Raw genomic sequence first — 26011 nt, forward strand, 5'->3', positions numbered from 1 at the left:
GCTTAACTAATAATGCTTTAAAATATGTGTGCTATTTATATCAGTTTGTTTAGCTACTAGATAAACAAGAATTGTGTGATTTCATTCATTCCTTTGGCAAATACTTACTCAGCTCTCTTCAGGCCCTCTCTTCAGCCCTGAAATTACAGTTATGAAGTGAGCAAAACAGGTAAACCTTAGCATCAGTGGCCCTTGCCTTTTAGTGGGGAAGCCATACTCTAAGTGTGATAAATATGCATATAATATAATGTTGGGTAGTGCCAAGTGCTTTTTTTTTTTTTTTTTTTTTTTTTTTTGTCATCATTTTAGGACATATGGAAGTTCCCAGGCTAGGGTCAAATCGCAGTTACAGCCACAGCAATGCCAGATCAAAGCCACATCTGAGACTATAGCACAGCTTGTGACAACACCAGATCCTTAACCTACTGAGCCGGGCCAGGGATCCAACCTGCATCCTCATGGATACTAGTCCGGATCTTAACCACTGAGCCACAATAGGAACTCACCCAAGTGCTTTTATAAAAAAGGCTGGAAGGAGTTCCCATGGTGGAGCAGTGGGTTAATGATCTGGCTTGTCTCTGTGGAGGTGCCGGTTCCATCCCCAGCCCAGCACAGCCCATTGCAGTCGATTAAGGATCCAGCATTGTTGCAGCTGTGGCATAGGTGGCTTGGATTCTGCCTCTGGCCTGGGAACTTCCACATGCTCAAGCACAGCCAAAACAAAACAGACAACCTTTCTTTTCTTTTTACTTTTAGTGATCAACATTTGTACCTTTTCCACATTTGAAGATGGTGAAGCTAGATATTCATACTCTGGCCCATCACCTGAAGCAGGAACGCTTATACGTAAACTCTGAGAAACAGCTCATTCAGAGGCTTAATGCAGATGTACTTAAGACAGCCGAAAAGTTGTATCGTACCGCGTGGATCGCTAAGCAACAGAGAATTAATTTGGATCGGCTTATCATAACCAGGTAAAGGAAAGGTTTTGAGGTCTTAAATTTTATGAACCACCGTATTTCTGCTTGTAGCAGTTATGTAACTGCCAACTGCAAATAAATCTCTTCCCAACAAGGTGCATGGTTTGGGATAGTTTAAATCAGCATGACAGTGGTGAGTCTTTGCTTATTTTGTTTACTGATTAACCTACATTAACCTAAGCACTGTTGTAGAGAATTAAAAATTTAGCATTAATATTTTATGCTACACCAATTAATTTTGTTTCTTGGTATTATGTATAACATTTTGTTATTGTAGAGAGTAAATTATCTTGTGTTCTGCTTTTCTTCTAATATCATTTAATAATATATGTTTTCATGTTTTGTTATTGTATATCTACTTTTTTTTTTGTTTTTTTGTCTTTTTGTCTTTTTAGGGCCGGACCCGCAGCATATGAAGGTTGCCAGGCTAGGGATCCAGTTGGACCCCTACACCACAGCCACAGCAATGCGGGAACCTAGCCAAGTCTGTGCCTACACCACAGCTCATGGCAACGCTGGATCCTTAACCCACTGAGCGAGGCCAGGGATCGAACCTGCAACCTCGTGGCTCCTAGTTGGATTCGTTTCCACTGCACCACAATGGGAACTCCTGTATAGCTACTTTTTAGTTTTAGAAACCTTGTTTTTCACCGTTTTAATACCCCATTGTTCTGTTGTTCCAAGAGGCAGTTTTTAATTCTGGGAATAGTGGTGCTCTGTTGAGAAAAGAAGAGTATATACTCTATGATTCCATTTATGTGACGTTCAAAAAGAGACAGGACTAATCTTTGATGATAGGAACCAGAATAATGGTTACTTCTTTTTACTTTTCACTGAACCTGTTTTAATATGAAGAACTCATCCTTTGTTATACTTTTTGGTTTTGACTTTCTTCACACATGCAGATACAGGTGGTCTAAAAGATTTCAGCAATTCCGAGTGATCTCATCGCTGGGACTATAACCAACTCACATTTCCATGTTTCTGTAGAGTATATGTGTTAGATATTATTATTGTTGTTAATTTTATTGTTTTGCTCGTTTGCTCGTTTTTTTTTAGTGCTGAAGCTTCCCCTGCTGAATGTTGCCAACATGCCAAGATTTTGGAAGATACACAGTTTGTGGATGGATATAAGCAATTGGGGTTTCAGGAGACTGCTTATGGAGAATTCTTGAGTCGATTAAGGGAAAATCCTCGTCTTATTGCCTCCTCTTTGGTGGCTGGAGAGAAACTTAATCAGGAGAACACACAAAGTGTCATTTACACAGTTTTTACCTCTCTCTATGGCAACTGCATCATGCAGGAAGATGAAAGCTACCTCCTTCAAGTTTTGAGATACTTGATTGAATTTGAACTTAAAGAAAGTGACAACCCTAGGCGGCTTTTGAGGAGAGGAACTTGTGCCTTCAGCATCTTATTTAAACTTTTTTCTGAAGGACTGTTTTCTGCCAAACTTTTCCTCACAGCTACTTTACATGAGCCAATCATGCAGCTGCTTGTGGAAGATGAAGATCACCTGGAAACAGATCCAAACAAGCTGATTGAGAGGTTCTCCCCCTCACAACAGGAAAAACTCTTTGGCGAGAAAGGCTCAGAGAGATTCAGGCAAAAAGTTCAAGAGATGGTAGAGTCCAATGAAGCCAAACTAGTGGCTTTGGTGAACAAATTTATTGGTTATCTCAAGCAGAACACGTACTGCTTTCCTCATAGTTTGAGGTGGATCGTGTCACAGATGTACAAAACTCTCTCCTGTGTAGATAGACTGGAAGTCGGGGAGGTCAGGGCAATGTGTACTGATCTCCTTTTGGCCTGCTTCATTTGTCCTGCAGTGGTCAATCCAGAACAGTATGGAATAATATCCGATGCTCCTATTAATGAGGTGGCAAGATTTAATCTGATGCAGGTATGCCTTTGCTATTGTTATTCATGTGGCATTCAGTTTAAAATCAGTGAATTGGGCAGTAGGAGCAGAAACAGGAAATATGATGACATTGTTATTATCTTGTTTTGGAGGGGGCTGCACCTACAGCATATGGAAGTTCCTGGGCCAGGGATCCAACCCAAGCCACAGCAGTGACCCAAACTGCTGCAGTGACAACTCTGGATTCTTAACCTGCTATGCCACAGGAGAACTCCTAGATGTTTTACTGTGGTATGAATGGCCTCTGTTGTTTGCAATGGCAGGTGGAAGACGAAGGACAGCTTCGACTTCTGGGGTGGATCCACAGACTTGATCACAGCCCTTCTGTTTTTGTTTTCTTCTTTTTAGGGCTGAACCTGTGGCATATGGAATTTCTTAGGCTAGGGGTCCAATCAGAGCTGCAGCTACCAGGTTACACACCACAGCCACAGCAACTTGGGATCCGAGCTGCATATGTTACCTTACACCACAGGTCACAGCAACGCTGGATCCTTAACCCACTGAGCGAGGCCAGAGGTCGAACCTGTGACCTCATGGGTACTAGTCAGGATCATTACCTCTGAGCCATGACGGGAAGTCCTCTACTTATTCTTTATAACTCAACCTAAACATAGTAAAATACAGTAAAGACTGATATAGACAAGGTGCACATTTTATTTGGGATCCTATTTGTATGCTGGTCAGGTGTTGTGAATATTCTCATGAAACAGGTTTTTAGAATGCAGTGGAAAAGTGAGGACTCTGTAAATATATAGCCTGTGTCTTCCCATCTCTGCTCTGGCTTGCAGGTTGGCCGCCTCTTGCAGCAGTTGGCAATGACTGGCTCTGAAGAGGGAGATCCCCGGACAAAGAGCAGCCTTGGCAAATTTGACAAAGTAAGAATGAGTACTATGTCATGGGGTGTGCTGTTTATAGAAGGTTCTGCTAAAGTATTAGCAAACCTAACTATACTCTTTATTAAATCTTTTCCCCATGTGATAGGGAAATTAAATATTCTTTTCAGAGTTACCTTTGGTTTGGCTCTAGAGGATAGTGTTGGATCAGCAGCCTACAATGTTGGGTCAGCAGTTTTTTGTTTTTTTTTTTGTCTTTTTAGGGCCACACCCGCAGCATATGGAGGTTCCCAGGCTATGGGTCGAATCGGAGCTATAGCTGCTGGCCTATGCCAGAGCCACATCAATGCCAGATCCCAGCCGTGTCTGCAACCTATACCACAGCTCATGGCAACGCTGGATCCTTAACCTACTGATCGAGGCCAGGGATCAGACCTGTGTCCTCATGGATACTAGTTAGATTCATTTCTGATGAGCCATGGCGGGAACTCCTGGATCAGCAGTATTTAAAGGAAGTTGTCATCAAAGATTACTAATTCTTGCTTATAGAAATGTTGGAGAGTTGCCATTGTAATGAGATCCAAAGAGCTATTAAGATTATTTTTATTTTTTATTTATTTTTTTGGCCTCGCCTGTGGCATGTGCAAGTTCCCAGGCCAGGGACTGAACTCACACCATAGAGCAACCTGGGCCATTGCAGTGACAACACTGGATTAAACCCGCTATGCCACAAGGGGACTCCTTAAGATTATTTTTTTAAATTTGATTTTTTTTTTTTTTTTTTTTTTTTTTTTTTTTTTTTTTTGGTCTTTTTGCTATTTCTTTGGGCCGCTTCTGCGGCATATGGAGGTTCCCAAGCTAGGGGTCTAATCGGAGTTGTAGCCACCGGCCTACGCCAGAGCCACAGCAACGTGGGATCCGAGCCGCTTCTGCAACCTACACCACAGCTCACGGCAACGCCGGATCGTTAACCCACTGAGCAAGGCAGGGACCGAACCCGCAACCTCATGGTTCCTAGTTGGATTCGTTAACCACTGCACCACGACGGGAACTCCTGTGGGGTTTTTTTTCAATACAGATATGAAATTGATGTAGTATCTCTTGTTGGAAAGATTATCCTTTTTTCATCGAATTGTTTTTCTTACTTTTCTGAAAATAATTAAAACACACACAGGAGTTCCCGTCATGGCGCAGTGGTTAACGAATCCGGTCAACTTTAATTTTTTTAAATATTAGGTTTAATATAATTTTCAAGAAAAATTTTCTGCATGCTTGTCCACCTGAGTCCGGAATTTTCTTCCCTTATTTTAAAGGGGAAGTATTTTTTTTTTTTTTTTTTTTTTTTTTTTTGTCTTTTTGCTATTCTTGGGCCGCTCCCGCGGCATATTGGGGTTCCCAGGCTAGGGGTTGAATCGGAGCTGTAGCCACCGCCTACGCCAGAGCCACAGCAACGCGGGATCCGAGCGCGTCTGCAACCTACACCACAGCTCACGCAACGCCAGATCGTTAACCCATGAGCGAGAGCAGGACGAACCCGCAACCTCATGTTCCTAGTCGGATTCGTTAACCACTGCGCCACGACGGGAACTCCAGGGGAAGTATTTTATTGTGATTTTTTTTTTTCTCTCATGTTTGAACAGAGCTGTGTTGCTGCTTTCCTTGATGTTGTGATTGGAGGCCGTGCAGTGGAGACGCCGCCAATGTCCTCTGTTAATCTTCTGGAAGGGTTGAGCCGAACTGTGGTTTATATAACCTACAGTCAGCTTATTACTCTGGTAATGGCTTTATTCTTTAATAGAATTTTCTCAAAAGTCATTTATCTAAACTGGGCAGAGTCATAGATGAGTACATTGTGTAAGAAATATATATTGTGTTTGAAAAATTGATTTCACAAGCTAATGTCCTTTACTTCTGCCAGGTGAATTTTATGAAGAGTGTGATGTCTGGAGATCAACTGAGGGAAGACAGAATGGCTCTTGACAATTTATTGGCAAATCTACCCCAGCCAAAGCCAGGAAAAAGCAGCAGTTTGGAAATGACTCCCTATAATACTCCGCAGTTGTCTCCAGCAACCACTCCAGCAAATAAAAAGAATCGATTGCCTATAGGTAAAGAGGATTTCTCATACTGAGGCTTTCCATTAAATTTAATGTTTTCAATTAGGCTTTGTTATTGCTTAGTGTTTTGCAGTATAGTTTTAAGTAATTTGTAGAAGCCTTTCTCCTCATTTTTACTGATAGTAATTTAATTTTAAAAAATTGCCCCCAAATGGAGTTCCCACTGTAGAATAGTGGTTTAAGGATCTGGCCTTGTCTCTGCAGCAGCTTGAGTTGCTGCTGAGATGCAAGTTTAATCCCCCGCCCCAGCACAGCGGGTTAAGGATCCAGTGTTGCTGCAGCTGTGAGCTGTACCAGATTTGATCCCTGGCCGGGGATCTTCCATGTGCTGTGGGTATGGCCAAAGAAAAAAAAATTGCCCCAGATTAGTTACAGTTCATCAGTAGGCTTTAGCTTTATCTAGTCATACTTTTCATAATTAATAGGAATCAGGCCACTCACAGTATACTTTACACACACATATATATATATATATATATTTTTTTTTTTGCTTTTTAGGGCTGCACCCTTGGCACATGGAGGTTCCCAGGCTAGGGGTCAAATCAGAGCTGCAGCTACCAGCCTATACCACAGCCACAGCAAGGCAAGATCTGAGCCATGTCTGTGACCTACACCTCATGTCATGTCAATGCCAGATCCTTAACCCACTGAGCAAGGCCATGGATCAAACCTGCATCCTCATGGATCCTAGTCAGGTTTGTTAACTGCTGAGCCATGACAGGAACTCCAGTAAACTTTATATTTTAATGTCTTCGACATTTTTGGAAATGTGATTTGGCATGTCATCATTTGACTTTCTCCAAATTTCTTCTTTTTGTTGTAGTTTTTTTTTTTTTTTTTTTTTTTGCTTTTTTAGGGCAGCTCCTGCAGCATATGGAGGTTCCCAGGCTAGGGGTCTAATTGGAGCTGTAGTCTCCGGCCTACGCCACAGCCACAGCAATGCCAGATCTGAGCCGTGTCTGCGACCTACACCACAGCTCATGGCAACGCCGGATCCGTAACCCACTGAGCAAGGCCAAGGATTGAATCTGCAACCTCATGGTTCCTAGTCGGATTCTTTAACCACTGAGCCACGGTGGGAACTCCCCAAATTTCTAAATAATATAATGATATTATTGTAGAAGTTTCTATCAATAAAGTTGAAAACATATAGTTATTATTTTCCCATTATTAATAGTCTTGTGTTGATTGAATTAAGATTCCTGTTATTTTATAAAATAAAACTTTCGTTTTATTTTTGTCAAGTTTATTAAGAATTATGTTTAATAATTAAACTTTGTTTCCTTAGTATTTATTATCTATATATTCACAAATTAATTGAGCGTATGCTATGTACCAGACCCAGGATAAGCACTTTCTAAATGTTCTTTTACATTTAATTCATGCAAAAACTCCAAGCAGAAGGAGTAGGTATAATCCCTATTCTCTAGGTAAGGCACAGTGTTCCACACTGGTGATACGGAGGCCCTTACGTCAAGCCCTTACACTCACGTTAGTTGCTCAGTCTTGTTGGGGAGCACAAGAGACTAGGACTCTTCAGTGTATGGAGGGTCTGATGGAGGAAAGCACAGAGGGTTATGGGGACACCTGACGTAGTGGTGTGGTGCTGCTGTCAAGAGAGGATCCTGGAACCGATGAAGGCTGTGCTTTCCTTTGGAGGATGAATGGACGTTAGACAAAGTAAACAAGACCCAGAAAGAATGTTTAGGACAAGGGTATTTTAGTGTCAGCTTTTTTTTTTCCCTTCTTTTTCAGGCTGCACCTGCGGCATATAGAGGTTCCCAGGCTAGGGGTCCAATCGGAGCTGCAGCTACTGGCCTATGCCACTGCCACAGCAATGCCAGATCTGAGCCTTGTCTGCAACCTACACCACAGCTCACAGCAACACTGGACCCACTGAGCGAGGCCAGGGATCGAACCTACGTCTTCATGGATACTAGTCAGATTCGTTTCCAGTCAGCCATGATAGGAACTCCTAGTGCCAGCTTTTTAATGACAGTGAGGAGCTCAGCAATGTTTAGTAAACATAAATAGTTAACAATATTTTATACATTTTGAAGAATGAGATTTCATTTTTATTTATTTATTATTTATTTATTTATTTATTTTTTTGTCTTTTGTTGTTGTTGTTGTTGCTATTTCTTGGGCCGCTCCCGCGGCATATGGAGGTTCCCAGGCTAGGGGTCGAATCGGAGCTGCAGCTGCCAGCCTACGCCAGAGTCACAGCAATGCTGGATCCGAGCCGCGTCTGCAACCTACACCACAGCTCACGGCAACGCCGGATCCTTAACCCACTGAGCAAGGGCAGGGACCGAACCCGCAACCTCATGGTTCCTAGTCGGATTCGTTATCCACTGCGCCACGACGGGAACTCCCAGATTTCATTTTTAAACTCCCATGAGTTGATTTGTTAAGAATTGTCAGGAGTTCCCCTGTGGTGCAGTGGGTTAAGTATCCAGTGTTGTCACTGCAGCAGCCTGGGTTGCTGCTGTGGCAGGGGTTCAGTCCTTGGGCCAGGATATTCCACATGCTGCAGACATGGCCAGAAGAAAAAGAAAGTAACTGTCAGTTTCTTAACATTAATATACCTTACTGGAGTTCCCGTCATGGCATAGTGGAAATGAATCCAACTAGGAACCATGAGGTTGTGGGTTCGATCCCTGGCCTTGCTCAGTGGGTTACGGATCCGGCGTTGTCGTGAGCTGTGGTATAGGTTGCAGATGCGGCTCAGATCCCATGTTGCTGTGGCTGTCTGTGGTTTAGGCTGGCAGCTATAGCTCTGATTGGACCCCTAGCCTGGGAAACGCCGTATGCTGAGGGTGAGGCCCTAAAGACCAAAAAAAAAAAAATTAACATACCTTACATTTAACATAACATGGAATAATATCATCCTCAGGAATGTGGCATTATGTTCTTCAAGTCTTTGGCTTTCATAATTGCAAATTGTCAGACTTCAGTACTAAAAATATAAAAAAAGATGAAAGGGTTTTAATTTTTAATTTTCTTTTTATCAGTTTTTTTTTTGTGTGTGTCTTTTCTAGGGCTGCTCCCGTGCCATGTGGAGGTTCCCAGGCTAGGGGTCAAATCGGAGCTGTAGCCACTGGCCTACGCCACAGCCATGGCAATGCCAGATCCTTAACCCACTGAGCAAGGCCAGGGATCGAACCCGCAACCTCGATCCCGCAACCTCGTGGTTCCTAGTCGGATTCGTTAACCACTGAGCCACTACGGGATCTCCTCAGTTTTTAATATTATAGCTATTTGCACTTTTTTGGGGGGAACCCACACTTGTGACATATGTAAGGTTCTGGGCCAGGGATAGAACCTGTGCCGCAGCATTTGCCTGAGGTGCTGCAGTGACAGTGCTGGGTCCTTAACCCACTGTACCACAAGGGAACTCCTATTTGCACTTTTATCAGTAATAAATGATTTTGGTAAGCCAGAGGTTTTTTTTTTTCCCTCCATGATTCATACATGTACATTAGTTCTTTTATTTCTTGTCATCCAGAAGAGTCATTAAATATGGGTATAATGGAAAGTAAATTTCAAATGTTTGCCCAGTATTATTTTGTGTAGTTATGTTACCTGGCCATTGAATGTACTTCATATTTCCAAAAATGTGCCCATTATTCAGAGGGTTTTCTTTCTGTTTAATGCTTTCGCAACCCAGGACAACAGTTAGCAGCCATCACTGCCTGGGATTCCTCAGCCACCAATCTTACTGCTCATATTACTCTAGTAACCCCGTTTGGTGGGTAATAGGCTGTTCTTCCTCTTCTTATATAACTTTTATTTGAGAAATAGTTTATGAAATTGTGCTCCATGTGCATGTTGCTTTTTGCTTTATGTAAAATGCTACGTGAATTTTGATCATTTGCATATTTGTACATTATAAAGTATGTTACTTAAGATTCATGTAGTTGTTCATAAAGTTGAATTTAACTTTACAGCTAAGAGAAGACAGGAGTTCCTGCTGTGGTGCAGCAGGTTAAGGATTTGATGCTGTCTCTGCAGCGGCTCGGGTTGCTGCTGAGGAGCAGGTTCTGTGCCCAGCCCTGCACAGTGGGTTAAGGATCCAGTGTTGCTTCAGCTGTGGCTTGAATTCGACCCCTGGCCCGGGAGCTTCTACATGCTGTGGGTGTGGGGAAAAAAAGGAGAGAGAGGCGCTGGGGGGTGGGGGGCCCATAGTGAAGACAGTGAAGGTTAGCAAATACAGGTATGAGGGAACCTGTTTTTAGACTTTCGGAAGTTGATATGTGCTTGGAGTTTTCAAGTAAGAGTGATTGATGACCAGATCTACAGTATTGTGGAGAGAAGGTGATTGTTTATATTTCTGTCTTTAAGCGGACCAGCTTTTACTCAAACAGAAGCTGGAAGACTTTTGTTGTTAATTGAATGTTTTTGCTTTATGTCTGTGCTTTTGATTATTTTCACTGAAGGAGTATCTATTTAGTTTTCTGATTGTATCATATTTTATTATCCTCTGAAAGAAAACTGAAACTTAGAACACTAAAACTCACAGAGAAATCATCACAAACTATCTAAATCTTGCAGTCTCTTTCTTTTTTTCTTTTTTCTTTTTCCGGCTGAACCTGTGGCATATGGAAGTTCCCAGGCTAGGGGTTGAATCAGAGCTAAAGTTGCCAGCCTACGCCACAGCCACAGCCACAGCCACTCAGGATTCAAGCTGCCTGTTAACTGCACCACTACTCACTGCAGCACTGGATCCCCGACCCCCTGAGCAAGGCCAGTGATTGAACCTGAGTCCTCATGGATACTACTCATTTCCACTGCACCACTATGGGAACTCCCTAAATCTTCCGGTTTCTGAAAGTTCTTTTAAGATTTATAGGAGGGGTTACTTTAGGAAAAGCGTATTACTCATAGTTAGGGAGAAAACACCCTAAAATAATTGATCCTTCATTTGTTTAGAATATTTCCATTACGCAGAAAGCAAACATATTCAAATGTAAAGAACTCTCTTCTGCATTTAAAGAGGTTAATACATTTTAGGAAAAACTGTGTTTTCAAAAACTGATTTTGGTTTTATCAACAGTTGCCTAATTAACGAATATAACTTTATATGGCTATCAGATTTCTATATGAAATTTTCTTTTTAATTTTTTATTTCCTTTTTTCTTTTTTTGTCCTTTTAGGGCTGCACCCACAGCATATGGAACTTCCCAGGCTAGGGGTCAGTTTGGAGCTACAGCTGCCAGCCTACACCACAGCCACAGCAGCGTGGGATCTGAGCCACATCTGTGACCTATACCACAACTCATGGCAACATGGGATCCTTAGCCCACTGTGCCTGACCAGGGCTCGAACCCTCATCCTCATGAATACTAGTCAGATTGGTTACCGCTCAGCCACGACGGGAACTCCTTTCTTTTTTTAAAAATTATAGTTGACTTACAATGTTGTGCAAATTTCTGCTGTTTGGCAAAAATAACTCAATCTCTATATGAAATTTTCTAATGCTTGTGAGTTTAGTTGTTAGTATGGGAGACCTGTGGCAATTAAATCATTTTGTAGGAGAAATAGTTGAAGGTGTCTTGAAAAGATGAGAAATAAAGTAATGCTTTTCTTGTCTGTCCCAAGTCTTAAATTGATTGGGATGTATTTGCTGTTCTGCAGGTGTAAACAGTTTGTTACTCCATGTCAGGTGAACACAGATCTTTGTTTCTCGATTGGTTTTAAAGGAGGATCTGTATTAGTCATTAGTGGAGTAGTTGGGAAGATAAGGTTTTGGTTTTTTGTTTTTTTTTTTTTTGTCTTTTTAGGGCCACACCTGTGGCATGTGGAGGTTCCCAGTCTAGGGGTCCAATCGTAGCTACAGCTGCCGGCCTACGCCAGAGCCACAGCAACGCCAGATCCAAGCCGTATCTGCGACCTACACCACAGCTCATGGCAACGCCGGATTCTTAACCCAGTGAGTGAGGCCAGGGATCGAACCTGCAACCTCATGGTTTCTAGTCGGATTTGTTTCTGCTGTGCCATGACGGAAACTCCTTATTTTTGTCTTATTCATATTATTACCACTTTTTTTTTGGCTCATGTGTAGATGTTCTGTGTTAATGGAAAACATGCTTTGGTAGTAATGTGCCATTTTCTTAATTTTGTGTTTTTCTCTAAATTATCTTACTTGAAATTTTTAAATTAGCAACTCGGAGCAGAAGCCGCACCAATGTGCTAATGGACTTACATATGGACCATGAGGGATCAGCTCAAGAAACCATCCAGGAGGTACAGCCAGAAGAGGTGTTGGTCATTTCCTTAGGAACAGGTCCTCAGCTTACTCCAGGGATGATGTCAGAAAATGAGGTATGACTGTGATTGTTAAGAAATTTAGATTCTTCTAAATAAAGGTCATTTGTTTCTGTAAATCGATATGCATTTAATAGGTATTTTTCATCATCTTCAGTGGGTCTACCTATGATACTGCCTCCGATGCCAAACTCCCTGTAAACAGTTCTGGAGGTCTTTTGCATGAATACACCTGTGGTACTGTAGTTGGTAACCAGATCCACACCAAAAGGAGTTTTACTAATGGTGGTAGAAGAGCGAGGAAGCCAGGAAACTGGTATGGAAATTGAAGAGACTTTTATGGCGACCTGTAGGAAAATGTTTTGTGTTTCGTTTCTTTTTTTAAAGAAAACTTCATTAAATTAATTAATTTTTTGCCTACACCTGTGGCATGCATAAGTTTCCAGGCCAGGGGTTGAACCTGTGCCACAGCAGTGACACTACTGGATCCTTAACCTGGTGAACCACCAGGCAGCTCCCTGTTTTTCTTTTCTTTTTAATGATGTACTAGTGGCATCCCTACTTTAAAAAGTCAAACATTATTTAGAAATAGTTTATATTCTTTGGTTAGGAAGAAATGGAAGAGATTTAAAAACAAAACTAAGTAAAATATTTTGAAGAAATGGGGTTGGGGATATGGGAATCAGTTTTAAGGTATTTGTAAAACAGAGAGCTTGGGACAGAGGCTAAAGGAAAGAAATTTTGACTTTCTGAAGGTAGGAGCCTCTTTTCATAGATTGTGAGTTCTTGAGAAAGAAGCATTATTTTCAACAGTGACTGCTTACTATTTAAGAAAACCTATTCCTGGCCTGGGAAGAAGGGACCAGTTGTAGTGGTTGATAAAGTGATGACAGTGGTTGATAAAGTGGCCCTGACTCGTAGGAAATAGGACCATCAAACTCCAGAAACTCTGTCTTTCCACATACATGCTCAAAATGAATGAGCTGGCAAAATCTGTCAGAAACAACTTTTTAGGAACTCTGGAATGTAATAAAAAAGTTACAATTAGGGGAATGCTTAATGAGGGGAAAAACTACTGAATTTCAGTCCGATTGCTCTGTGGCAGTTTGCCTTCTACCCTCTTATCCCCGCCAGCCCCCAACCCAGTGGCAGCCTTGAAGACGGCAGCCTGCCTTCCTTTCAGGGAAATATCTTCACTGTGGTGTAATCCTTGTGTTTTATGTTAATTTGTACAACTCTTGAGGCCTTTAACGGGTTTTTCCTGAAGATTCTTTGTATTGTACTTTGCTCACTATGGTAAGTTTAAAGGTTCAGGTTATCTTAAAAATACAAAATGTAGAATTCTTATGTCTGCATTTAATTTTAAGCATATAGGAAAAAACAAATCCTGTTTTTTTTTTCTGACAGCACACAGTGGCTTGATGTGGGATCTTAGTTCCCAGACCATCAAACTTGGGCTGCAGTGGTGAATGCCCTGAGTCCTAACCACTAGGCTACAAGGAAATTCCCCCAAAATTCTATTTTATTTTTTAATTTTTAATTTTTTTTTTTTTTTGGTCTTTTTAGGGCCTCACCTGCTAGGGGTTCCCAGGCTAGGAGTCCAGTTGGAGCTATAGCTGCCGGCCTACACCACAGCCACAGCAACTCAGGATCCGAGCTACATCTTCAGTCTATACCACAGCTCATGGCAATGCTGGATCCTTAACCCACTGAACAGGCTAGGGATCGAACCTTCGTCCTCATGGATGCTAGTCGGGTTCGTTAACTGCTGAGTCACAAGGGGAACTCTCCCAAATTATTATTATTATTTTTTTGTTGTTGTTGTTGTCTTTTGTCATTTTGTTGTTGTTGTTGCTATTTCTTGGGCCGCTCCCGCGGCATATGGAGATTCCCAGGCTAGGGGTTGAATCGGAGCTGTAGCCACCGGCCTACGCCAGAGCCACAGCGACGCGGGATCCGAGCCGCGTCTGCAACCTACACCACAGCTCACGGCAACGCCGGATCGTTAACCCACTGAGCAAGGGCAGGGACCGAACCCACAACCTCATGGTTCCTAGTCGGATTCGTTAACCACTGCGCCACGACGGGAACTCCCCAAATTATATTTTTAAATGACTGATTAAAAGCATCATAGGAGTTCCCATGGAGGCGCAGTGGTTAATGAATCCGACTAGGGACCATGAGGTTGTGGGTTCGATCCCTGGCCCTGCTCAGTGGATTAAGGATCCTGCGTTGTTGTGAGCTGTGGAGTAGGTCACAGACTCGCTCGGATCCTGAGTTGCTGTGGCTCTGGCATAGGCCGGTGGCTACAGCTCTGATTAAACCCCTAGCCTGGGAACTTCCATATGCTGTAGGAGCGGCCCTAGAAAAGGCAAAAAGACAAAAAAAAAAAAAAAAAAAAAAAAGCATCACATGAGTAAGTAAATATAGAGCCATTAGAAAAACCTTTAATTGATTATCTTTAAATGCAGGGTCGAAACAGTGCCTACACATTGTTTTAAGTTTTTTGGGGGGGTTTTGTATGTTTTTTCTTTTTAAGTGAGGATACTATTATTCATATTCTAGCAACAGGCTAGGAACCCAGTAGCTGTGAGTTCAAGTTCCAGGTGTGCTTAAAACATTCTATGTGACTTCCAGCAAAACACTCAGTTCTTCATTAAGCTGTAAATACACACACAAAACTGAGTTATGAAGCTTGTGGGGAGTGAGAAGTACTTATGTTACTTGGAAATCATCTAACAGCCATGTATATGGTGATAGAGTGGCAGTTCAAACTAGACTGATTAATTCGGGTGCCTACAAAATAATTTATGTGTTTTCTTCCTGTTGAATTAGTTTATTAACTTTTGAAAAAAATGTACACAAAATTAATATGTCATTTTACTATGCCAAATGCTTTAAGTACATTTTAAATTTAATCCTTAACAACTCCGTGGCACATACTGTTACTGTTACCATTTTATAGATGAAGAAGATGAGGCTTAGGGAGCTTAAAAAACTTATCCAGGTTCATGTGGTTGGCCTGTGGCAGAACTAGGAGGACCAGACTGCTGACTCCTAAGCCTCTGATTCCTGCAATCCCAGTCACTACTCATCTATATCCCATTGCCTGTTCCGCCTCTGACACTAGTAATGTGATGGGAAATCATAGGTTCAGTTCCTCTGACGGATACATGTTTTGGTTTCTTTTGTTTTTGGCTGCACCCACGTCATATAGAAGTTTCAGGTCAGGGATAGAATCCGAGCTGTGACCTGTGCCATAGCTGTGGCAATGCCAGATACTTAACCCACTGTGCTGGGCCAGGGATAGAACCTGCACCACCACAGAGACAACACTGGATCCTTAACCTCGTGCGCCACATCAGGAACTCCTGATGCTCTTTTTTTCTTTTTAGGGCTGCACCTACGTATGGAAGTTCCCGGCCTAGGGGTTGAATCGGAGCTGCAGCCATAGCAACACAGGATCCAAGCTGCACCTGCGACCTACAGCTTAGCTCACGGCAACGTCAGATCCTTTAACCCACTGATCGAGGCCAGGGATCAAACCCCACATCCTCATGGGTACTAGTCAAGTTCTTAACCCACTGAGGCACAATGGGAACTCCACTAACTGTTACACTTTTATCCCAGGGGTGCTTAACTTGAACACTGTAAATAGGGTTTTAGTTTAAAGTGATAACGTAATATTAAGAAGAACTTAAATATGCATTAGCTGTGGTTTGTTTTCTTATTAGTAATTTCTCAGTTGTGATAAACTAAGGGCGTTTTTAATTTTCAGGTCCTAAATATGCAGCTTTCGGATGGAGGGCAAGGAGATGTCCCTGTTGATGAAAACAAACTCCACGGTAAACCTGATAAAACCTTGCGCTTTTCCCTCTGCAGTGATAATCTGGAAGGAATATCTGAAGGTGAAGGGTTACTTCATTCAAGGAGTTGTGTGATTCAAGTAATACTTTGTTTTGTGTTCTTTAAAGGAGCCTTATAAATTATAATTACACCATCTGTGCCTCTCACTGAGGAGAGTAATGAAGTTTTCCTGCAGTGATCTTAAAACAGTTGGCTGTAAAGATTGTTTCTTGAATAAAATTAAGATTGCAAGAGACCTTTGGTCGTGTAAAATGGAGAAGATCTAAGTCTTCTTTGCGTCTTGAATAATACCACGTTCTGTTTCACTAGCATTGATATGTACCAAAGCTTATAGCGCTCCTTTAGAGGGATATGATGCATGTCTAAATGGGAAAAAATGGGCTCACTAGTATTCCAGGCTGTTGTGTATACTTATGTTGTTTTAATAAGGCGGAAAGATACAATGGAAAAAAGGATAGGAATAAGAAAGAAAATTAAACGGCAAGATTGTAAAATGAGAATATGTCACTCCATGTGCTGGGACAAAATTTTAAAGAAAAGTTTTCAAGTTTACTAACATTTTAAAATAAACATTAACTGTAATAGGTTTTCCTTTTGACTTAACTTTTGAAAACATAAGAAAATGAGGGAAAAAAATGGAATCATCTCTAACTTTGCCGTTCTGTTAATAACAGTTAACATTTTGCTTTCTTTAGAGCAAAACTAAATTTATGCTGTTTCGTAACCTTTTTTTGTTTAACAATATAACGGTAACCTTTCCCTTTGTAATTTATTATTCTTGAATGACATGGTTTTTAAGAGCTGTTTTCATCTCAAATGGGCAAATATCAAAATTTATTTCAACATATGGATTGCTTCCACTTTTCAGACATTATAAGAAGCCCTGTAACAAGCAACCTCAGATGACTTTGTGATTAGTTTCTTAGGATAAATTTCTAAAGCACAATTGCTGGCTTAAAAGGCATGTTTATTTTCAGGGTGTAAATGCAGCATTAAAAGCACTTTAATGAGTGTTTTTAGTTTCTTACCAAGGCACAAAAAATTTTATGGTAGATCTTGACTGTTTTAAAAAGGTCACTCACAGTATCGCTGTTCCTCTAGGTCCTTCAAATCGTTCCAATTCAGTATCCTCACTAGACCTGGAAGGGGAATCTGTGTCCGAACTTGGAGCGGGACCTTCTGGGAGTAATGGAGTGGAAGCTCTACAGCTGTTAGAGCATGAGCAAGGTAAAGTGAGGTTGAATGCAGTTGCTGGAGGAGCAGAGAATTTACCTGGTTGCACAGTAAACAATCTGTTTCCATGTACGTTGACTGTGTTCGGTTGATGATATAATGACCATTAAAGTTGCATTTATTCATAGTTCCTTCAGCTCTTACAACGGTCTTTGGTTGCTAAATGAATTATTTAGGCTTAAGTCACGTAGAATAGTTAAAATGAATTACTTGAATTCTGTAATATTTGGTATTTCAATTCTGTAATATTAAAATCTTAAGGAGATGCTAGGATAAGTACTCAGGGCTCAAGGAACTTAGAATAGGAAGAGAATGGTACGCAAATGATTAAAAGTATCATAAAAGTGCCCAGGCAGTTCTGAGTGAGTAATGCATGTGGTTGAGAGTATAAGGAAAAGCTTACTTGGAAAAAATGCTATGCTTAAAGCCTGGCTGGCATTGTGTTGGCTGAAACTAGAGATATTCTAGGTAAACACATAATATAAGCAAGTCAGAAAACCGTAGTACTTGGGAACTGTCAAGTAGAGTAACAGTGTAAGGTAAGGATGAAAAGTAGATGGATCCTTGTTGTGCTTTAGGGAGATTAATTGGAAAAAGTCCTTTATATTTGTCCATTGAAAGATCACTGGTGGCTTTCACAGGAGTGTTGAGGGCACATGCACTCAGCAGAATTTGAGGCAGTGACTTTAATGGGCATAAAAAGCAGGGAGAAGTTCCCGTCATGGCTCAGTGGTTAATGAATCTGACTAGGAACCATGAGGTTGTGGGTTCGATCCCTGTGGTGTAGGTTCGAGCTGTGGTGTAGGTTGCAGATGAGGCTCGGATCCCAAGTTTCTGTTGCACTGGCATAGGCCAACGGCTACATCTCTGATTAGACCCCTAGCCTGGGAACCTCCACGTGCTGTAGGAGCCGCCTTAGAAAAGGCAAAAAGACCAAAAAAAAAAAAAAAAAAAAAAAAATCACCAGGGAGTCGGGGGCAGAAGGCAGTTCCCATGTCTCGTTTCTAGAAATCCTGGGTAAGTGTATTTTTAGAAAGGAAGAGAGTATTGCCAGTTGGGTTATACGTGTGTTGAATAAAACTACTGCTGTGTTTCACTGGACCAGTTTGTCACTGTTATATTTAGGATAAAAATTTCTGCAAATAGGGAGTTCCCATCGTGGCCCAGCGGAAATGAGTCTGACTAGGAACCATGAGGTCGCAGGTTTGATCCCTGGCCTTACTCAGCAGGTTAAGGATCCAGCATTGCCATGAGCTGTGGTGTAGGTTGCAGACCCAGCTCAGATCTGGCGTTGCTGTAGCTGTGATGTAGGCCGGCAGCTGTAGCTCTGATTGGACCCCTAGCCTGGGAACTTATATGCCATGGATGAGGCCCTAAAAAAAAAAAAAAAATTTCTGCAAATAGCAGAAACCTAAAATAATATTAGCTTAAGATAGAAGTTGAGGAAGTACTCACTGTGACGCAGCGGAAACGAATCTGACTAGTAACCATAGATGCGAGTTTGATCCCTGGGCTTGCTCAGTGGGTCAGGGACCCAGCGTTGCCAGGAGTTGTGGTGTAGGTTGCAGATGCAGCTCAGATCCTGAATGGCTGTGGCTGTGACTACGGCTGGCAGATATAGGTCTGATTGAACCCCTGGCCTGGGAACTTCCATATGCCTCAAGTGCAGCCCTTAAAAAAAAAAAAAAAAAAAAAAAAAATTAGGAGTTCCCGTCGTGGCGCAGTGGTTAACAAATCCGACTAGGAACCATGAGGTTGCGGGTTCGGTCCCTGCCCTTGCTTAGTGGGTTAACGATCCGGCGTTGCTGTGAGCTGTGGTGTGGGTCACAGACGTGGCTCGGATCCCGCGTTGCTGTGGCTCTGGTGTAGGCCGGTGGCTACAGCTCCGATTCGACCCCTCGCCTGGGAACCTCCATATGCCGCAGAAGTGGCCCAAAGAAATAGCAAAACGACAAAAAAAAAAAAAAATTAAAAGAGGAAAAAAAAAAAAGTTGAAAGAGTATTACCTCTTTAACAAGCCCTGTAGGTGATTCTGACATGGGTGATTGGCAGTCTACACTTCGTGAAATAGTAGATTAAGAAGTGAGTGAAGCAAATTGCAGACTGCTTCAATTGAGAGGATGTATCCAAGTCAAGTGGAAAAATTTTTATTTGCCATGGGTTTATCTGTTAATTATTGCCACAATAATGCTACATAACAAACCACCCCAAAACTTAGTGACTTAAAACAGTAAGCATTTATTTTTTGCGCTCAAGTCTGAGCATGTCAGGTGAACTGGGCTCACCCGTGTATGTGTTTATGGTCACCAGCAGTCGAGCAGGGAGCTCTGCTGATCTTAGCTGGGGGTCTCTTGGTTAATGGGGAACTGGTCTAGGATGACCTTTGCTTTGCTCCATGTGATTCCTTATCCTTCAGCAGGCTGAGGTAGCTTGTTCTCCTGGGAGAAGCAGGGATGAGAGAGCAGACATTCCTAAGGCCTCTTGAGGCCTAACCTTGCAACTGGCACACTTCCTCCTTACTCTTTTGGACAAAGCAAGTAACCAGGCCTATGCAAATTCAAAGACAGAAGACTGTATCCCAATTCTTGACCAAAGTCACAATGTAGAGGACAGGGAGACCATTGATGACATCAGTGGCCCCAGTTAATTTACCAGAAGGGGGGAGGATGTATGCTGAGCTCAGTTCAGAGAAAGAGGTCATCCTTGAGGGAATAGTTTAGTAAAACACTGAACATACTATGTGCTGAATGTTAATGGTCAAATATGAAACTTGAAGTTCAAAGACATGGGTTCTTTAAAAGTTGATTAAAAAATGAAATTTTGTTTTTGATAGCTACAACACAGGATAATCTTGATGATAAGCTAAGGAAGTTTGAAATTCGTGACATGATGGGTCTGACAGATGATAGGGATATATCAGAGACAGTGAGTGAAACCTGGAGTACAGATGTCTTGGGAAGTGATTTTGACCCTAACGTCGATGAAGATCGCTTACAAGAAATTGCAGGTAACTGCTATTTAACGTCTCTGGAAGATTGCTGTTTAGTTTTTCCTACCCACCTACCCTTCATGGGAGGGAACTTCGGTGCTCTGAGAAACATGGTGTATATGTTAGCAGTAACTGGGAAGCTGAGATGATTGTGACAAGGCATTTGTGTATTTCTTTTTTTCTTTTCTTAAATATAGGTAGTGTTTTCCCTGTCTACATTTAAGTGCCTGTCCCCTGCAAAAAATAAAAACCAGTCTTTTGAATTAACTTCTTATCTAGTCTTGACTTAGCCTATGATTAGCTTATATTTTTGAGACTAAACAACTTACCTTAGGATGAGAATTCTTACAGATTATGGCCATAAAAATTTTCAGAATAATATGATAACTGAGATTCTTTAAAAACTGAATTTACTTCTGGAAGATTTAATTCAGCTAGAAAGAAGGACCAGTTTTTTGTCGTTGTTGTTCTTTTTTTTTTAATATCAAATTTATTGAGATACAGTCTACACACATTAAAATTTACCCTTTTTAGGATACCCTTTTTAGGATACTGTTCTTTCTGCTCTGACAAATTCATGTAATTTTGTAATCACCATCTTTTTTTTTTCTTTCCTTTTCTTTTTTTTGGGGGGTGGTCTTTTTAGGGCTGCACCTGCAGCATATGGAAGTTTCCAGGCTAGGGGTCGAATCAGAGCTGCAGCCGCTGGCCTACACCACAGCCACAGCAACGATGGGTCCAAGCTGCATCTGTGACCTGCACCACAACCCATGGCAACGCCAGATCCTTAATCCACTGAGCAAGTATTGAACCTGAGTCCTCATGGATACATACTAGTTGGGTTCATTACCACTGTGCCACAATGGGAACTCCTTTATTTTCTTTTTAAATCATGGAACATTTCAAACAACTACATGAGAGAACAGCATAATGAACACTGAATACCCATCACTCAGCTTCAGCAATTATGCATACACACTTGGCCAGTTTTTTTTCCCACATGGCATGTGGAAGTTCCCCGGCCAGGGACTGAACCCAAGCCACAGCAGCAGCCTGAGCTGCTGCAGTGACAATGCCAGATCCTTAACCTACTGTGCCACCAGAGAACTCATACCCATGGCAGTTTTGTTTCATCTCCTCCCACCTTTTTATCCACTCCCCCCATTATGTTTAGGGAGGTTCCAGGCATTATTTTATTTGTAATTATTCATGACATATCTTTAAAAAATAACTTTTACCAGTAACCCTATGCCAAAAGGGTTGGACTGAAATAGAATCATTCTTTTATTAGATTTAATCAGAAGTAGTGGAGCATTCTGAACTTGAGTATTCAGAACAGGTGTATAATAATGCTTCATCTTTTCTATTTGTATTTTTAAGTAGTATAAATAGATTTCTCAGTTGGTTTTGTATTATTTTGTTCCAGATGCCAAAGTAGTATTTTTCCTGGCAGTAAGCTGTATTGGGCCAACAAGCTGTATTTGCAGTTGAATGCGTGCTGCAGAGGCAATGTGTGTTTTATTGCTTTGAGTATGTGGCTAAAGTGCCAGAAGAAAACATTTGGCCAGTATAACCTTCTGGTGGTTAAATGTCTGTGTTTGAGTGTTTTTAATCCCTGAGAGACAGTCAATATTAGAAAGATGTTAAGGACATGTCACATTTGCTGAAAAGCCAAGGTGAAGGCTTGTTGAAATGACCTCATGGTTTGTGTTTTCTCTATGGAGACCAAGGTGAACAGTAGGAAACTGATGGAAAGGAGTTTGTGTCATCATGGCCAAAGTGGGAACTTTGTGTTTTTCGTGGTATTATTGATTGAAACTGCTCTTCCCTTGGCTTCTTTCTTGTGGGTAAAGAGATTTTGTTAGCGTAGCTTTGGCCTTTTTCCATTGTCATTGCTCTTTCCCTCAGGATCTTTGTTAACCCTTTGCTCCCTACTGGTTATACAGGTGCAGCAGCGGAGAATATGTTAGGCAGTTTACTCTGCCTGCCAGGTTCAGGGTCAGTGCTTCTTGACCCCTGCACTGGTTCTACCATATCAGAGACAACAAGCGAAGCTTGGAGTGTAGAGGTATTGCCAAGTGACTCAGGTTAGTATGCTCTCATTGTTTGCTTTTTGATGTGCACAGAAGTTTTAAATATAAGGTATCCTAATTTCTTTGTTACGTACATTTTGTCAGATATACATTTGACAAGTATGAGGCGATCACATTGTTAATAATTTCATTTTTTTTTTTTTTTTTTTTTTTGTCTTTTTGCCATTTCTAGGGCCGCTCCCGTGGCACATGGAGGTTCCCAGGCTAGGGGTCTAATCGGAGCTGTAGCCACCGGCCTGTGCCACAGCCTCAGCAACGTGGGATCCGAGCCGAGTCTGCAACCTACACTGCAGCTCGTGGCAACGCCAGATCCTTAACCTGCTGAGCTAGGCCAGGAATCGAACCGGCAACCTCATGGTTCCTGGTTGGATTCGTTAACCACTGAGCCACGACGGGAACTCCACATTGCTAATAATTTCAAAGGGACAATTTACTTTAGGGTATTTTCTGTCCATCATGAAAAAAATGCAGTGTTAGATGGCATAGGCTAAATGGCAGGTGCTTTCTGACTCTGTTCAGTCATTTTGGGAGCAGTTGTTAGTAACTCATCAGCATACTGTGGAACATTGAATTCAGTATCTCCCACTAACTTATCACAAGATAGGAAAGCAGTACAGCTTGAACCCTGAGTGGTTGGATGCCTGGCAAACATGTTTAGATTTGGAAAAGTTGACCCAAAGATACCTAATGTGCTTTTGAAAAGCATTGAAATTGAGACTCTGGAATCCTGAGAATTATTTTGTGCAGGATTATCATAAATGTATAGAAGGTCTTTTGTACTTTCTCTTATGCATTGCCTTTCTTTTTTCTGATTATGAATATAAATCCTTCACCTAAATATCAAACACCTGAATGCAAATATAGACATATATCTGAATTACATTCTATTTGACCAGCTTGGCTCAAGAACAATGAAGTTATTCTGATGTGTATTTTATAATGTCAACACATTCAGACATGCTAACCTTTACGTAAGGAGGCAGTAGGATAAGTTCACTACCATTGATCATCCACAGGAATTATTTTTTATTTTATCTATTTATTTGTTTATTTTTTGTACTTTAAAAATTTTTTATTGAAGTGTGGGTGATTTACATTGTTGTGTTAATTTCTATTGGACAGCAAATTGATTCAGTTATACGTATATACATTCTTTTCCATTATGATTTATCTCAGGATATTGAATATAGTTCCCTGTGCCACGTAGTAGGATCTCAGTGTTTATCCATTCTATTTTTTTTCCTTTTTTTTCTTTTAAAGTGGTTGACTTAATGCTAAGCTATTCTGTATTCTCTTGTTAGTTTGCTTGTTAACCAATAGAATATTCGATTAGTGGTCTGGAAGCAGAGTTTTCATCTCTCCGCAGTGAACTGGCCTGTATTGGAATGAAAATCACAACCTCGACTTCTTTAACACTCGATTTCAGTGACTTTGCTAACTGGCCCAGACTTAGAAGTCACTTTGCACTGATCCCATTCATGCCCTGGTAGTCTTCTTCATCTGGGTCATGAAAGCTGAAGCTGTGACTTGCTAATAGAATCCCTAATGTGCTACCTCACATCTTCTGTTTAGAGGCCCCAGATCTAAAGCAGGAGGAACGTCTGCAAGAACTGGAGAGCTGTTCTGGACTGGGTAGCACATCTGATGATACGGATGTCAGGGAGGTCAGTTCCCGCCCCAGCACACCAGGCCTCAGTGTTGTGTCGGGTATGTCTGTCTTGTTTTAAGGAATAAGGATTTGAAGGTGTGTTCCTACCTCCCCATTTATAGTTGATAGCAAGGATGTTTTATTTAAGATCTGAGTAATTTCCAGGAAACAGGTATTTCCATGGGACTTGACATCTATGAGAAGTTAATGCATGGCTTTATAGAACCTGTCAAAATAGTTCATAAACAATCTGCGTGTGTTACCTCTAACACCTCTAACACACGCAGAACTCTATCTGTTCTTGGTAGCCTCTGTGGCTTTATTTAGATATCACGTGATAATTCTGATTATATTGTACAAATCAAGGTAAATATATTTAAGCACTAATACAGTAAAGGATGTAATACCAAGCAACTCACATGTAAAGAACTGGGACCCCAAAGTTTGAGATGTATACATTTTTCCAAACTTCATAAACTTTTTGTGTGGTTATTTTGTTCTTCTTGCTGTTTATTTTTTACCTTTTTTTTTTTTTTTTTTTTTTTTTAAGGTATAAGTGCAACCTCTGAGGATATTCCCAATAAAATTGAAGACCTGAGGTCTGAGTGCAGCTCTGATTTTGGGGGTAAAGACTCTGTCACTAGTCCAGACATGGATGAAATAGCTCATGGTAAGAAGGGCAAATGAGAACGGCTTTTTGAAATGATCGTATCTGTGGCTGAAACTGGCACTCTTAACACATCACTGGTGATAATATGAATTGGTATAGCACCTTGGGGCATAACTTGGCAATATGTGCATAAGGCCTTTAAATAAAGTTCATGTACTAAATTTGGTTTCTTAAGTCCACTTTAGAAATCAGTCATAAGGAAATAATTCATGTACAGAGAACTATTTCATATTTCATTACATATGAACAGACATGTTCTGTGTAATGTTTATATTGGCGGAAAATTAGAAACAACCTAAGAACTGAAAAATAGAATGGCTAAGTGAATTTTTTTTTTTTTTTGGCCGAGGGCTCTGCATGTGGAGGTTCGCAGGCCAGGGATTGAACCTGCACCATAGCCGTGACCTGAGCCACTGCAGTGACAACCACAGAACCTTAACCCACTAGGCCACCAGGAGAACTCTTAAGCGAGTTTTGATGTAACCACTTATTAGAATTTATACAGCTATCTTTATTTTATTTTATTGTATTTTATTTTTGTCTTTTTGCCTCTTCTAGGGCCGTACCTGCAACATATAGAGGTTCCCAGGCTAGGGGTCTAATCCGAGCTATAGCTGCCTGCCTATGCTAGAGCCACAACAACTCAGGATCCAAGCTGCGTCTGCAATCTACACCACAGCTCACTGTAATGCAGGATCCTTAACCCACGGAACGAGGCCAGGGATCGAACCCGCAACCTCATGGTTCCTAGTCGGATTCGTCAGCCGCTGAGCGACAATGGGAACTCATAATCAGCTATCTTTTAAACACTTTAAAGAATAAGAAATAACTTAGAGAAATACCTAGAACATAATATCACTTGGAAAATTTATTTTAAATAGTTTTATATAAGATAATAAAACACTAAAAACCACCTTTCTTAGAGAAAGCACCGTAAAGAAGCACCAGAATGCTAGTAAGTAGTGGTTTTATATATGGGGTGCTGGGTTTGAAGTACTTTTATATGTATGTATATATTTGTTTATTCTAAACCAGTTTCCTTATACTCAGTACTGTGGAGGATGTTTAGCAGCATCTCTGGCCTCTACCAAAAGTATACTATCCCCTCCCTCTCATGCGGTTATGAAAACCAAAAATGTTTCCAGATGTTGCCTTTTGTTGTTGTTGTTTTTGGTGTTTTTAAGGCCACACCCGTGGTACATGGAAGTTCCCAAGCTAGGGGTCGAATTGGAGCTGCAGCGGCCAGCCTGTGCCACGGCCACAGCAACACATGATCTGAGCCACGTCTGCAGCAATGCTGGATCTTTAACCCACTGAGTGAGGCCAGGCATTGAACCCATATCCTCATGGATTCTTGTCAGTTCTTAACCTGCTGAGCCACAATGGGAGTTTC

At 41.3% G+C, this 26011-nt stretch overlaps 1 protein-coding gene across 30 annotated transcripts in view; it reads left to right on the forward strand.

Moving 5' to 3' along the window:
• Positions 1-26011, forward strand: part of GAPVD1 (GTPase activating protein and VPS9 domains 1) — an 82137-nt gene that overhangs the window by 23687 nt on the left and 32439 nt on the right. For 12 of the 30 annotated variants that reach the window (XM_021068782.1, XM_021068703.1, XM_021068777.1 and 9 more), the window contains 12 exons: positions 757-974; positions 2040-2883; positions 3690-3776; positions 5375-5509; positions 5653-5842; positions 12015-12175; positions 15897-16026; positions 17087-17212; positions 20052-20225; positions 22154-22294; positions 23873-24007; positions 24499-24618. In XM_021068782.1, the coding sequence (XP_020924441.1) occupies positions 790-974; positions 2040-2883; positions 3690-3776; positions 5375-5509; positions 5653-5842; positions 12015-12175; positions 15897-16026; positions 17087-17212; positions 20052-20225; positions 22154-22294; positions 23873-24007; positions 24499-24618 (2428 nt within the window). In that variant the 5' untranslated portion in view covers positions 757-789. Of the gene's footprint in view, positions 1-756; positions 975-2039; positions 2884-3689; positions 3777-5374; positions 5510-5652; positions 5843-9521; positions 9603-12014; positions 12176-15896; positions 16027-17086; positions 17213-20051; positions 20226-22153; positions 22295-23872; positions 24008-24498; positions 24619-26011 lie in introns of all 30 variants that reach the window. The other 18 variants (XM_021068728.1, XM_021068816.1, XM_021068734.1 and 15 more) reach the window with 3 other exon arrangements.

This window comes from Sus scrofa, chromosome 1 (genome assembly GCF_000003025.6).
Source record: "Sus scrofa isolate TJ Tabasco breed Duroc chromosome 1, Sscrofa11.1, whole genome shotgun sequence".
NCBI lineage: Eukaryota > Metazoa > Chordata > Mammalia > Artiodactyla > Suidae > Sus > Sus scrofa.